General features: G+C 48.7%; 1 protein-coding gene across 3 annotated transcripts in view; it reads right to left on the minus strand.

Annotated features, from left to right (window-relative positions):
• The window catches only part of LOC129854607 (atos homolog protein A-like), a 12626-nt gene extending 3811 nt beyond the window's left edge, over window positions 1–8815 (minus strand). The window contains exons 1-6 of one of the 3 annotated variants that reach the window (XM_055921860.1): window positions 8460–8815; window positions 8107–8303; window positions 5836–5961; window positions 3503–5588; window positions 3107–3226; window positions 2690–2778 (exon numbers count right to left, since the gene is read on the minus strand). In XM_055921860.1, the coding sequence (XP_055777835.1) occupies window positions 2690–2778; window positions 3107–3226; window positions 3503–5588; window positions 5836–5961; window positions 8107–8303; window positions 8460–8702 (2861 nt within the window). In that variant the 5' untranslated portion in view covers window positions 8703–8815. Of the gene's footprint in view, window positions 1–2689; window positions 2779–3106; window positions 3227–3502; window positions 5589–5835; window positions 5962–7023; window positions 7169–7868; window positions 8074–8106; window positions 8304–8459 lie in introns of those variants that run through there. The other 2 variants (XM_055921862.1, XM_055921861.1) reach the window with 2 other exon arrangements.
• Window positions 8816–14380: the final 5565 nt, after the last annotated feature.

Consider the following 14380-nt stretch of genomic DNA (forward strand, 5'->3'; position numbering starts at 1 on the left):
ATTTGGAAACAGTGTCAGGGAAGCTAAACCAAAGCATGGATTGCTGTCATGCGGTCTAAATCTGAATTTATGATTCAACATGACTAATACTGTATATTCAAACACTATCAAACCTTAATCAGCTATGTATGTAGAAGCATCATCCCCAGCTCAAACTGACCTCTAATCCCTAATCCACACAGTAACCCAGCGGCCAGATCAGAGCAGAGCAGGGCCTCTGACTGTAGGAGCTGTGTACAGCTGCCATTTTACGTTGAGCCTCAGTGTCAGGCCAGTAGCAACAGTACTCGCAATACAGCCACCAGAACAGCAGGTGGCAGTGTGAGAGGACAGGACAGGGCTACAGTACAATACAGGCCTGGACTGACTGAACACTGATGTCTAGTAAGAACATCATCTCACCTACCAGTCGGCTCGCTCTCTATTGAACCTCTAAGTGGTAGCAATTGAGTTTGAGGACAAGGTTATTAAGGACCTAAATCTGACCATGGATCTATGGTGTGTACATGATGAGTCTAAATCAAATCAGATTTTATTGGTCACATACACATGGTTAGCAGATGTTAATGCGAGTGTAGCGAAATGCTTGTGCTTCTAGTTCCGACAGTGCAGCAATATCTAACAAGTAATCTAACAAATTCACAACAACTACCTTATACACACAAATGTAAAGGGATGAATAAGAATATGTAGATATAAATATATGGATGAGCGATGGCCGTGCGACATAGGCAAAATGCAATTGATGGTATAAAATACAGTATATACATATTAGATGAGTAATGTAGGATATGTAAACATTATTAAAATGGCGCTATTTAAAGTAACTAGTGATACCTTTATTAAATCAATTTATTAAAGTGGCCAGAGATTTGGGTCTATGTTGATAGCAGCCTCTCTATGTTAATGATGGCTGTTTAACAGTCTGATGGCCTTGAGATAGAAGCTGTTTTTCAGTCTCTCGGTTCCAACTTTAATGCACCTGTACTGACTTGTGGATGATAGCGGGGTGAACAGGCAGTGGCTCGGGTGGTTTATGTCCTTGATGATCTTTTTGGCCTTACTGTGACATCAGGTGCTGTAGGTGTCCTGGAGGGCAGGTAGTTTGCTCCCGGTGCTGCGTTGTGCAGACCGCACTACCCTCTGCAGTTGCCATACCAGGCGGTGATACAGCCCGACAGGATGCAGATTGTGCATCTGTAAAAGTTTATGAATGTTTTAGGTGACAAGCCAAATCTCTTCAACCTCCTGAGGTTGAAGAGGCGTTGTTGCACCTTCTTCACCACACTGTCTTGTGTGGCTGAACCATTTCAGTTTGTCCGTGATGTGTGCGCCGAGGAACTTGAAACTTTCCACCTTCTCCACTGCTGTCCCGTCGATGTGGATAGGGGGGTGCTCCCTCTGCTCTTTCCTGAAGTCCATGATCATCTCTTTTGTTTTGTTGACGTTGAGTGAGAGGTTATTGTTCCCTCACCTCCTCCCTGTAGGCCGTCTCGTCGTTGTTGGTAATCAAGCCTACCACTGTAGTGTCGTCTGCAAACTTGATGATTGAGTTGGAGGCGTGCATGGCCACGCAGTCGTGGGTGAACAGGGAGTACAGGAGAGGGCTGAGAACGCACCCTTGTGGGGCCCCAGTGTTGAGGATCAGCGGGGTGGAGATGTTGTTTCCTACCCTCACCACCTGGGGGCAGCCCGTCAGATAGTCCAGGACCCAGTTGGACAGGGCGGGGTCGAGACCAAAGGTCTCAAGCTTAATGACGAGTTTGGAGGGTACTATGGTGTTGAATGCTGAGCTATAGTCAATGAACAGTATTCTTACATAGGTATTCCTCTTGTCCAGATGGGATAGGGCAGTGTGCAGTGTGATGGCGATTGCGTGGTCTGAGGACCTATTGGGGCGGTAAGCAAATTGGAGTGGGTCTAGGGTATCAGGTAGGGTGATCCTTGACTAGTCTCTCAAAGCGCTTCATGATGACAGAAGGGAGTGCTACGGTGCGATGGTCATTTAATTCAGGTACCTTGGCTTTCTTGGGAACAGGAACAATGGTGGCCATCTTGAAGCATGTGGGGACAGCAGACTGGGATAGGGATTGATTGAATATGTCCGTAAACACCCCAGCCAGCTTGTCTGTGCATGCTCGGTGGACACGGCTAGGGATGCCGTCTGGGCCGGCAGCCTTGCGAGGGTTAACACGTTTAAATGTTTTACTCACATTGGCCACGGTGAAGGAGAGCCCACAGACTTTGGTAGCGGGCCGTGTCAGTGGCACTGCATTGTCCTCAAAGCGAGAAAATAAGTTGTTTAATTTGTCTGGGCGCAAGACGTTGATGTCCGCGACGGGGCTGGTTTTCACTTTGCTTGTTTGTTTGATTGCCTTGCGGAGAGAATAGCTACACTGTTTGTATTCAGTCATGTTTCCGGTCACCTTGCCCTGATTAAAAGCGGTGGTTAGCGCTTTCAGTTTTGTGCGAATGCTGCCATCAATCCACGGTTTCTGGTTAGGGAAGGTTTTAATAGTCACAGTGGGGACAACATCACTGATGCACTTGCTAATAAACTCGCTCACCGAGTCAGCGTATACGTACGTCAATGTTGTTGTTTGAGGCTACCCAGAACATATCCCAGTCTGTGTGTCTGTGTGTGTGTGTGTGTGTCTGTGTGTGTGTGGTGTGAGTTAGAGATCAGTACCTCTTCCCTGCGGTCCAAGGCAGTCCTTTACAGCTGGCCAGAGAAGAGTCCAGGTCAAAGTAACCAGTCTGAGTTCTCCTCTGAGGAACCTGAGAGAGACAACACACACATTTAATAATACATATTATACATATAATAAACATAACACACACAACTGTACACAAAACTTTATTGACAACATAACACAAAACACCCAATTTAAACACTATAGCATGACAGCACACACAATTATATAATAATAATAACAACAACAACAAGCACCACATGAAACACACAAACAACTTTAAAATGATTCCATTGTTATGAACAACCTAGTCAGCATCAACAGGAGTTTAGTCAGAGTATTCATACTATTGAGGAGAAGATGAGTCATGTGGCTCCACACCCTGACTGACAGTGTGTGTGTGTGTGTCTTACAGGGCTGGAGAGCAGGGGCAGGCCGGTACAGGGGTGGAAGGCCTTGGTGAGGGTGGAGTCCAGAGAGTGACGGTTGTGTTTCCTCCAACTGTTACACGGTCTCAGGGGCGAGGGAGAACGCTACGGGAAAAAACACACACTGGCTTTAATAAAGCAATTTTCAACAACCATTTTAGACAAATGCCAAATACACTATGTCAAAGATCCTTTCTCAAAATCTCTTTGTACTGTTAATCAACATTTTCCAAAAGCGGTAATATCCTCTTTCACATAGGCCGGCTATTTAAATGAAGTGTCTTCGTGTTGGACAAAACAAGCCACACGGATGATATTCAACGTTTACTGCAGTGTGTGGTGATTTTCTAATCAGGTGTGCTCATCTATAGGGACACTCACCAGGACAGTGTTGGGCTCTGTGCCAGGGGGTGTGGTAGCAGGACTGGGGGGGCTGGAGGACTTGGAACCTGGGGGGGCCTGGTTCTCATCCTGGAGACTAGAGGGCTGGGTTCGAGGGCTGCCCTGAGTCCGTGAGGGCGGAGTTCGAGACTCTGTCTGGGTCTGGTTGTGAGATTGAGTCAGAGGTTTCATGTGGTTCTGGATGAGAGCAGTGGTCTGTGTGTGGGTGAGCTTGGTGGTCAAGGTCTGTGCAGTGGTCTGGGTCAGGGTGGTGGTCTGGGTCACTGTTAGGGTCTGGATGGTCCTCAGAATGTTGTCTTTAGGTGAGGAGGGTCTGGGCTCCTCTTGGGGGCGGGTGGGGTGTAAACTCTTTGAGGTCTTGGCCCTGGGACTCTTGGGGCTGAGTAGTGGAGAGGACTGGGGCTGGGGTAGAGGCCGTGGGATGACTAGAGGAGAAGACCGGGACAGGATTTGGAGTCGGGGGCTGACCTGAGGGTCTTCAAGTGATGAACAGCCGTTCTGGGCTCTGATTGGACCGTCTGTCTCTGGAGGAACACCAGCTCTGTCTGTGCTAGCAGGTGTGTGTGAGAGAGTGTGTGTGTCATGGCTGGGTGTGTAGCCGTTGCAGTGGCCACTGCTATGACTGTAGCCGCCTCTGTGTGTGGTGTGTGTGTCGGTGCACAGCGTGTGTGTGCTGTGTGTATGTGGTTTGTGTAGCGGGCTGCTGCTGCGGCTGTGTGTTGGGGACAGAGAGGGGACAGACAGTCTGTCCTGAATCAGTCTGGTAATGTCCTGAACAGCATGGGACAAGAGACTACTGTCTCTCTCTCGCTGTCGGTCTCTCAATGCCTCTCTGTCTCTTTGTGTCTCCAGGTCTCTCAGTGTCTCCCTGACTCTGTCTCTGTCTCTCAGTGTCTCTCCATCTCTGTCCTCTGGGAGTCTCAGTCTGCGGCACGCAACAGGCTTCGGGGACAGCGTCTCCCTGATAATAGCCGCTGCGTCGCCAATAGGCGTGTCGAAAGGGGAGGGCGGGGTGTCCTCAGTAGGCGGAGCTCCCTCTGGCTCTTTGGTCTTGCTGAGCGTGTTGTTGTCAAGGTAACTGCCCCGGACAGGGGTCTTGTTGTGGGTGTCGGAGGTGAAGAGGGCAGGGGGGAGATGGGGGGCGGTCGGGTCACAGAAGTTGAGGCGCTGAGCGATGCGGGCGATGACTTCCTGTCTCTCCTGGAGCAGCGAGCCAATCAGAGGATTGGTCTCAGAGGAGGGTCTGGGGGAGGGGCACCGCGGGGGCTCTGCCAAAGAATAAGTCTTAAAGGCCCGGAGGGCTTCGGAGCCACGCCCCTTGGTGCTCTCGGCCCCGTTGACGGCCTTCCCATAATCCTCGGTGGTGTGTGTGATGTCATCGGAGGGGTCTGAGGTGAGGGCATAGAGCCACCTGACAGTCTTTCCCCCGGGGGGGAGGGGCAGGGTGGAGGACAGCTTCCTGTGGGGGCGGGGGGAGGGCCGGGGGGAGAGGGGGAGGTGGTAGGGGGATGATGTCTGCCCCTTATTGACCCGGAGGAGGTCTGATCCATTCTGGCTAGAATGACCATGGCTGTCTGTGGGGTCCGGGCCTCTCTTACTGGGCAGAACGAGACTGGGAGGACTGGGGAAGGGGAGGCCAGAGAAAGGCAGAGACGCTCTGTTGTGGCTCTCTTTAGAGTTGTGGCTCCTCTCGTACAGAGGCGGGTTAGGGTTCAGGCCTGGGTTAAGGCTAGGTGTCTTGCTGAAGAGGTTAGGGTTCAGGCCTGGGTTAAGGCTAGGTGTCTTGCTGTAGAGGTTAGGGTTCAGGCCTGGGTTAAGGCTAGGTGACTTGCTGTAGAGGTTAGGGCTGAGGTTGGGCTTAAGGCTGGGGGTCTTGCTGTAGAGTGGGGCCAGGGTCAGGCCGGTGTGTATGCTACAGGCCAGGGTGGGGTAGGTGGGCTGACGGGGGAGTGACTGGACCCTGAGCCTCAGGGCAACACTCTGGGACACGTTAGGGACAGGGAACAGGTGCTCCGCTGGGGGCTGGGAGAACTGACAGACACACTCCTCATCTGCTGCACTGATCCTGTGGGACAGAAACACACAGGCTTATAACTTGTGATCACATCAAATTATTTAGTTCCTTTTGGAAAGTATTTTATGATCAACATTCAGTAGCGATATAGAAAAATAATGGGGAAGTCGTTAAGAGGTTCTTAGTGTATTCTTGTGTGTGTTACCTGTAGAGGAAGGTGTGTGTGTGTGTGTGTGTGTGTGTGTGTGTGTGTGTGTGTGTGTGTGTGTGTGTGTGTGTGTGTGTGTGTGTGTATTACCTATACAGGATGTTTCGGGGTACAATGCCGTGAGAAGCACTGAGCCAGGCACTGAGCTGGGAGAAGAAGACGTAGGAACGAACAGCCAACAGTAGAGTCTTCTCCTCTATAAACCTATCACCGCTCCTAGAGAGAGACAAGGGGGGATGAGAGAGAATCAGACCTTTGCTTTAGCTAGCAATGGCTAAGGGAACTAGCATTAGCAACGATGCCAATGCCAGGCTCTGTTGCCGCCGGCCGCGACCGGGAGGTCCGTGGGGCGATGCACAATTGGCCTAGCGTCGTCCGGGTTAGGGAGGGTTTGGCCGGTAGGGATATCCTTGTCTCATCGCTCACTAGCGACTCCTGTGGCGGGCCGGGTGCAGTGCATGCTGACCAGGTCGCTAGGTGTACGGTGTTTCCTCCGACACATTGGTGCGGCTGGCTTCCGGGTTGGAGGCGCGCTGTGTTAAGAAGCAGTGCGGCTTGGTTGGGTTGTGTTTCGGAGGACGCATGGCTTTCGGCCTTCGTCTCTCCCGAGCCCGTACGGGAGTTGTAGCGATGAGACAAGATACTAACAATTGGATACCACGAAATTGGGGAGATAAAGGGGGTAAACCCCCCCCCCCCCCAAAAATAAGAATAGACTGCCGAGTTTCAGCAGAAACATCTTATTTCTGGACATTTTGAGCCTGTAATCGAACCCACAAATGCTGATGCTCCAGATACTTAACTAGTCTTAAGAAGGCCAGTTTTATTGCTTCTTTAATCAGGACAACAGTTTTCAGCTGTGCTAACATAATTGCAAAAGGGTTTTCTAATGATCAATTAGCCTTTTAAAATGATCAACTTGGATTAGCTAACACAACGTGCCATTGGAACACAGGAGTGATGGTTGCTGATAATGGGCCTCTGTACGCCTATGTAGATATTCCATTTAAAAAATCTGTTGTTTCCAGTTACAATAGTCATTTACAACATTAACAATGTCTACACTGTATTTCTGATCAATTTGGTGTTATTTTAATCCACAAAAAAATTGCTTTTCTTTCAAAAACAAGGACATTTCTAAGTGACCCCAAACTTTTGAACGGTAGTGTATATACATGTTTTCTGTTTGATACGGCGGCAAAGTGGAATATTCCAGTTTTTGCATGTGCCACTAGCTCAACCTAGTCCTGACAGAAAGTGTGTGTCGCGTGTACATACTGTCGTGGTACAGGCTGCAGGGTGTATGTGTGTGTGTGTATGTGTACATACTGCAGTGTGTGTGTGTACATACTGTCGTGGTACAGGCTGCAGTGTGTGTGTGTGTGTGTGTGTGTGTGTGTGTGTGTGTGTGTGTGTGTGTGTGTGTGTGTGTGTGTGTGTGTGTGTGTGTGTGTGTGTGTACATACTGCAGTGTGTGTGTGTGTGTGTGTGTACATACTGTCGTGGTACAGGCTGCAGTGTGTATGTGTGTGTGTGTACATACTACAGTGTGTGTGTACATACTGTTGTGGTACAGGCTGCAGTGTGTGTGTACATATTGTCGTGGTACAGGGTGCAGGGTGTGTGTGTACATACTGTCATGGTACAGGCTGCAGGGTGTGTGTGTACATACTGTCGTGGTACAGGCAGCAGGGTGTGTGTGTACATACTGTCGTGGTACAGGCTGCAGGGTGTGTGTGTACATACTGTCGTGGTACAGGCAGCAGGGTGTGTGTGTACATACTGTCGTGGTACAGGCTGCAGGGTGTGTGTGTACATACTGTCGTGGTACAGGCTGCAGGGTGTGTGTGTACATACTGTCGTGGTACAGGCAGCAGGGTGTGTGTGTGTGTACATACTGTCGCGGTACAGGCTGCAGGGTGTGTGTGTGTGTGTGTACATACTGTCGCGGTACAGGCTGCAGGGTGTGTGTGTGTGTGTACATACTGTCGCGGTACAGGCTGCAGGGTGTGTGTGTGTGTGTACATACTGTCGCGGTACAGGCTGCAGGGTGTGTGTGTGTGTGTGTGTGTACATACTGTCGTGGTACAGGCAGCAGGGTGTGTGTGTGTGTGTGTACATACTGTCGTGGTACAGGCTGCAGAGTGTGTGTGTGTACATACTGTCGTGGTACAGGCTGCAGTGTGTGTTTACATACTGTCATGGTACAGGCTGCAGGGTGTGTATGTGTGTGTGTACATACTGTCGTGGTACAGGCTCCAGAGTGTGTGTGTGTACATACTGTCGTGGTACAGGCTGCAGTGTGTGTTTACATACTGTCATGGTACAGGCTGCAGGGTGTGTATGTGTGTGTGTACATACTGTCGTGGTACAGGCTGCAGAGTCCATCGCTCCAGTAGCAGAGCGTCTTGTTTGATCGCTGGGTCACTGATGGGGTCACTAGGGGGACTCTCGTCTCCATAGCAACAGTCTGGCAGCAGCATCACCTCCACCATGATGGGAATACTGTTCCTCCACAACACACACACCTCCGAGCGCACACGCCGCGCCTGCACACACTTGAACACACACAGACAGGGGAGGGTAAGTGTGTGTGTGTGTGTGTGTTAGCTGAGGCAGTGTGTAACTTGGGTGGGGCAGTGTGTGTGTGGGTGTGTGTGTGTGTTCCCTGGGGAAGTGTGTGTCATCTGTGTGTGTATGTTTGTGGACGTTACCTGTGGCAGTTTGTCGCTGCACTCGTGCCTGTGTAGGGGCGGCAGGGCGGACTTTGCAGGGGGGCAGTGCAGCCCCTCTGTGCGACCCTTCACAGAACATTCTGGGGTCCGTCCCTCAGTGATCAACAGGGTCAGGAACACCAGGAAGTCTTCAGCATCGTACTCAAAGAACTCCTCCACCACCACGTCTGGAAGAAGGGGAAAAGAAAAACACTGGTCAGTTACATTCTGACGGGGAAACATTTACATTTACGCAATTCAAGCAAGAACACGCATTCAGAGATCATTGACAGTGTAGAATGGGATAAGGCATGGAACTCAGACAAATCAAATGGCAGGAGGCTCCTGTTCTCTTGTAGAGTAGGAGACAACATGCTACAACACCCTGGCCCAGACTAACCACTAAACACAGACAGGAAGGGAGGAAGGACAACACTATTCCTGTTCTGGGGATCATTTTAGAATCTCCACGTCAGCTGAGCACAGGCGCTGTGTCACAGAATAACACTCAGACAGAAAAAGAACAGTGTGTTCTGCTGTAGTGTCTGTCCGGTCAGGGTTGGGTTAGAGTGGAGCAACAGAAACACAAGCTTGACAGTCAGAGAGGTTATGTTCAAACAGAGCTCTGTCCTCCCTACAACCCAGCTCTAACAAAGAGCCTCTCAGCTGGCTCTGGGGGTCGCTGTGTGTCTAGTTTGTCTCCGTGTGTGTGTGTGTGTGTGTGTTTGTTTTTGTGTGTGTCAGGCAGTTACACACATTCTTCCAGGGAACTCCTCCCACGTGCTCAGAGCTGCTCTCTGCACATGGAGAGAGAACAGTCAACACAGACACAGAGTGGGAGCGAGACAAAAACAGCACAGAGAACATGGATCAGGGGAGGGGGCTGCAGCCAGCTGTAGGCTGAGACTTAGGGAGTTGGAGAGGGGTTCGGGGAGAGAAACTCAGCTCTGACTGGCTAATGGCTATAGGACAGGTGAGAGTAAGAGGGGGAAGGGAGAGGAGCAGCCTATAGGACTTCCTATACAGTGATCTGCTCTGCTAACCCTCTGCCCCCTCCCAGTGGAGTAGGCTAAATGTAAAGCTCTGGCAGGAGTAAAAGAGAGAGGGAAACAAAGGAGGGAGAATAAGGAGGGAAAGAGAGAGATCCTCCGTTCCAGTGGGATAGGCCAGAGAAATTTGGGACATGGCGGCTCTGGTGTCAGCTTTCTGTTTTTAGTGTGAGTATGTGTGTATCGTGTGAGTATGTGTGTATCGTGTGAGTATGTGTGTATCGTGTGAGTATGTGTGTATCGTGTGAGTATGTGTGTATCGTGTCAGAATGTGTGTATCATGTGTGCATGTGTACAGCGAGTGTGTATTATGTAAGAGGAGAGGTTTATAAAGAGAGGACTGACTGCAGAGCAGCACGCAGGTCTTATTAATAGAACTACTGCTGCTGTCCTGGAGAGGAGCTGGAACGGAGCCCACTGATCAGCTGGCCTAGTACACACACGTCACAGGGTGTGGAAAACGTCCCCCAGGGTGCTGGATTCGTACAGGGGAGGGGAGAGGGTATGTGTGTAGTTAATAGATAATGTAGTCTTGTTTAGGTCTGCTGTATAGTGCTATAGTACAAAAAATACTGCTGCTGTTTTTTTAGGCCTCAGCTAGAAGACAAGCTGATTAACTCATGGGCTAACACACACTTTCTCTCTCCTTCTGGACACACACACTTTCTCTCTCCTTCTGGACACACACACACTTTCTCTCTCCTTCTGGACACACACACACTTTCTCTCCCTCTTTGCTGAATCTCCAGGTTCCCACACTAGTCCAGAGAAACAGATGTCACAAGTATAACTGATGAGACATAAGCACTGAGAGGGGAGATCATGTGTGTATCATCAAGGCTAGAGGTCGACCGATTATGATTTTTCAACGCCGATACGACCGATTATTGGAGGACCAAAAAAGCTGATACCGATTAATCGGCCGATTTTTAAAATGTATTTGTAATAATGACAATTACAACAATACTGAATGAACACTTATTTTTAACTTAATATAATAACATCAATAAAATAAATTTAGCCTCAAATAAATAATGAAACATGTTCAATTTGGTTTAAATAATGCAAAAACAAAGTGTTGGAGAAGAAAGTAAAAGTGCAATATGTGCCATGTAAGAAAGCTAATGTTTAAGTTCCTTGCTCAGAACATGAGAACATATGAAAGCTGGTGGTTCCTTTTAACATGAGCCTTCAATATTCCCAGGTAAGAAGTTTTAGGTTGTAGTTATTATAGGAATTATAGAACTATTTCTCTCTATACCATTTGTATTTCATATACCCTTGACTATTGGATGTTCTTATAGGCACTTTAGTTTGCCAGTGTAACAGTATAGCTTTCGTCCCTCTCCTCGCCCCTACCTGGGCTTGAACCAGGAACACATCAACAACAGCCACCCTCGAAGCAGCGTTACCCATGCAGAGCAAGGGGAATAACTACTCCAAGTCTCAGAGCGAGTGACGTTTGAAACGCTATTAGCGCGCACCCCGCTAACTAGCTAGCCATTTCACATCGGTTACACCAGCCTAATCTCGGGAGTTGATGGGCTTGAAGTCATAAACAGCACAATAGTTGAAGCACAGCAAAGAGCTGCTGGCAAAACACATGAAAGTGCTGTTTGAATGAATGCTTACGAGCCTGCTGGTGCCTACCATCGCTCAGTCAGACTGCTCTATCAAATCATAGACTAAATTATTACATAATAACACAGAAATACGAGCCTTAGGTCATTAATATGGTCGAATCCGGAAACTATCATCTCGAAAAGAAGACTTTTATTCTTTCAGTGAAATGCGGAACCGTTCCGTATTTTATCTAACGGGTGGCATCCATAAGTCTATATTTTCCTGTTACATTGCACAACCTTCAATGTTATGTCATAATTAAGTAAAATTCTGGCAAATTAGACGGCACAAACTGTTGCATATACCCTGACTCTGCGTGCAATGAACGCAAGAGAAGTGACACCCGGGTGGCGCAGTGGTCTAGGGCACTGCATCGCAGTGCTAGCTGCGCCACCAGAATCTCTGGGTTCACGCCCAGGCTCTGTCGCAGCCGGCCGCAACCGGGAGGTCCATGGGGCGACGCACAATTGGCATAGCGTCTTCCGGGTGAGGGAGGGTTTGGCCGGTAGGGATATCCTTGTCTCAGTATGTAAAACATGTAATACAATGTATGCACTCTACTGTAAGTCGCTCTGGATAAGAGCGTCTGCTAAATTACTAAAATGTAAATGTAAAATGACACAATTTCACCTGGTTAATATTGCCTGCTAACCTGGATTTCTTTTAGCTAAATATGCAGGTTTAAAAAATATATACTTCTGTGTATTGATTTTAAGAAAGGCATTGATGTTTATGGTTAGGTACACATTGGAGCAAGGACAGTCCTTTTTCGCGAATATGCACCGCATCGATTATATGCAACACAGGACACGCTAGATAAACTATTAATATCATCAACCATGTGTGGTTAACTAGTGATTATGATTGATTGATTGTTTTTTATAAAGATACGTTTAATGCTTGCTAGCAACTTACGTTGGCTTACTGCATTCGTGTAACAGGCAGGCTCCTCGTGGAGTGCAATGAGAGGCAGGTGGTTAGAGCGTTGGACTAGTTAACTGTAAGGTTGCAAGATTGAATCCCAGAGCTGACAAGGTAAAAATCTGTCGTTCTGCCTCTGAACAAGGCAGTTAACCCATCGTTCCTAGGCTGTCATTGAAAATAAGAATGTGTTCTTTTTATTTTTTATTTTTATAAATTTTATCCCCTTTTCTCCCCAATTTTCGTGGTATCCAATCGCTAGTAATTACTAACTTGTCTCATCGCTACAACTCCCGTACGGGCTCGGGAGAGACGAAGGTCGAAAGCCATGCGTCCTCCGAGGCACAACCCAACCAAGCCGCACTGCTTCTTTAACACAGCGCGCCTCCAACCCGGAAGCCAGCCGCACCAATGTGTCGGAGGAAACACCGTGCACCTGGCCCCCTTGGTTAGCACGCACTGCGCCCAGCCCGCCACAGGAGTCGCTGGAGCGCGATGAGACAAGGAAATCCCTACCGGCCAAACCCTCCCTAACCCGGACGACGCTAGCCCAATTGTGCGTCGCCCCACGGACCTCCCGGTCGCAGCCGGCTGCGACAGAGCCTGGGGGTGAACCCAGAGACTCTGGTGGCGCAGTTAGCACTGCGATGCAGTGCCCTAGACCACTGCGCCACCCGGGAGGCCCCATAAGAATGTGTTCTTAACTGACTTTCCTAGTTAAATAAAGATTAAATAAAGGTGTAAAAAAAATATATATATATTTTTTAATTGGCCAAATCGGTGTCCAAAAATACCGATTTCCGATTGTTATGAAAACTTGAAAACGGTCATTCCGATTAATCGGTCGACCTCTAATCGAGGCTGCTATCAGTTCAGTTGTAATACAATTTTCCTCTGTTCCAAACCAAGGCCAGATCATTATGAACCCTCTCCTGGTCATCAATACCTGGTTGACATTGTTGACCCCTGGATAGTCTAGTAGGGACAGTATCTAACCTGGAGGAGAGGTGGTGTGTGGCTACTACCTAGAAATGTGCCATATGTGGTCTGATGGGGCATACAATTCACACCCTCCCTCAAGCCCCTGCATCTCCACACACACACACACACACACACACACACACACACACACACACACACACACACACACACACACACACACACACACACACACACACACACACACACACACACACACACACACACACTTTCAGATTCAATTCATGAAACACAGAGTCTGTATTAAACACACACAGTGAGTGGATATATTAGTTGTGGTAGGCAGTAGTGTGAGATTAGACAGTTTCTCCATGGTAAATCTGATTACTGTTACAGCAGGGCAGGCCCCTCTAGGATAAATATAACTACACTACAACTACCCAACACTAACCATACCCCCCCACTAACACCAACCAGCATTAACCATACCCCCACTAACACCAACCAGCATTAACCATACCCCCACTAACACCAACCAGCATTAACCATACCCCCACTAACACAAACCAGCATTAACCATACCCCCACTAACACCAACCAGCATTAAACATACCACCCACTAACACCAACCAGCATTAACCATACCCCCACTAACACAAACCAGCATTAACCATACCCCCACTAACACCAACCAGCATTAACCATACCCCCACTAACACCAACCAGCATTAACCATACCCCCACTAACACCAACCAGCATTAAACATACCACCCACTAACACCAACCAGCATTAACCATACCCCCACTAACACCAACCAGCATTAACCATACCCCCCCACTAACACCAACCAGCATTAAACATACCACCCACTAACACTAACCAGCATTAACCATACCCCCACTAACACCAACCAGCATTAACCATACCCCCACTAACACCAACCAGCATTAACCATACCCCCCCACTAACACCAACCAGCATTAAACATACCCCCACTAACACAAACCAGCATTAACCATACCCCCACTAACACCAACCAGCATTAACCATACCCCCACTAACACCAACCAGCATTAACCATACCCCCACTAACACCAACCAGCATTAACCATACCCCCACTAACACCAACCAGCATGAACCATACCCCCCACTAACACCAACCAGCATGAACCATACCCCCCACTAACACCAACCAGCATGAACCATACCCCCACTAACACCAACCAGCATGAACCATACCCCCACTAACACCAACCAGCATTAACCATACCCCCACTAACACCAACCAGCATTAACCATACCCCCACTAACACCAACTAGCATTAACCATACCCCCACTAACACCAACCAGCATTAACCATACCCCCACTAACACCAACCAGCATG

Source organism: Salvelinus fontinalis, chromosome 4 (genome assembly GCF_029448725.1).
Source record: "Salvelinus fontinalis isolate EN_2023a chromosome 4, ASM2944872v1, whole genome shotgun sequence".
Taxonomy (NCBI): Eukaryota; Metazoa; Chordata; class Actinopteri; order Salmoniformes; family Salmonidae; genus Salvelinus; species Salvelinus fontinalis.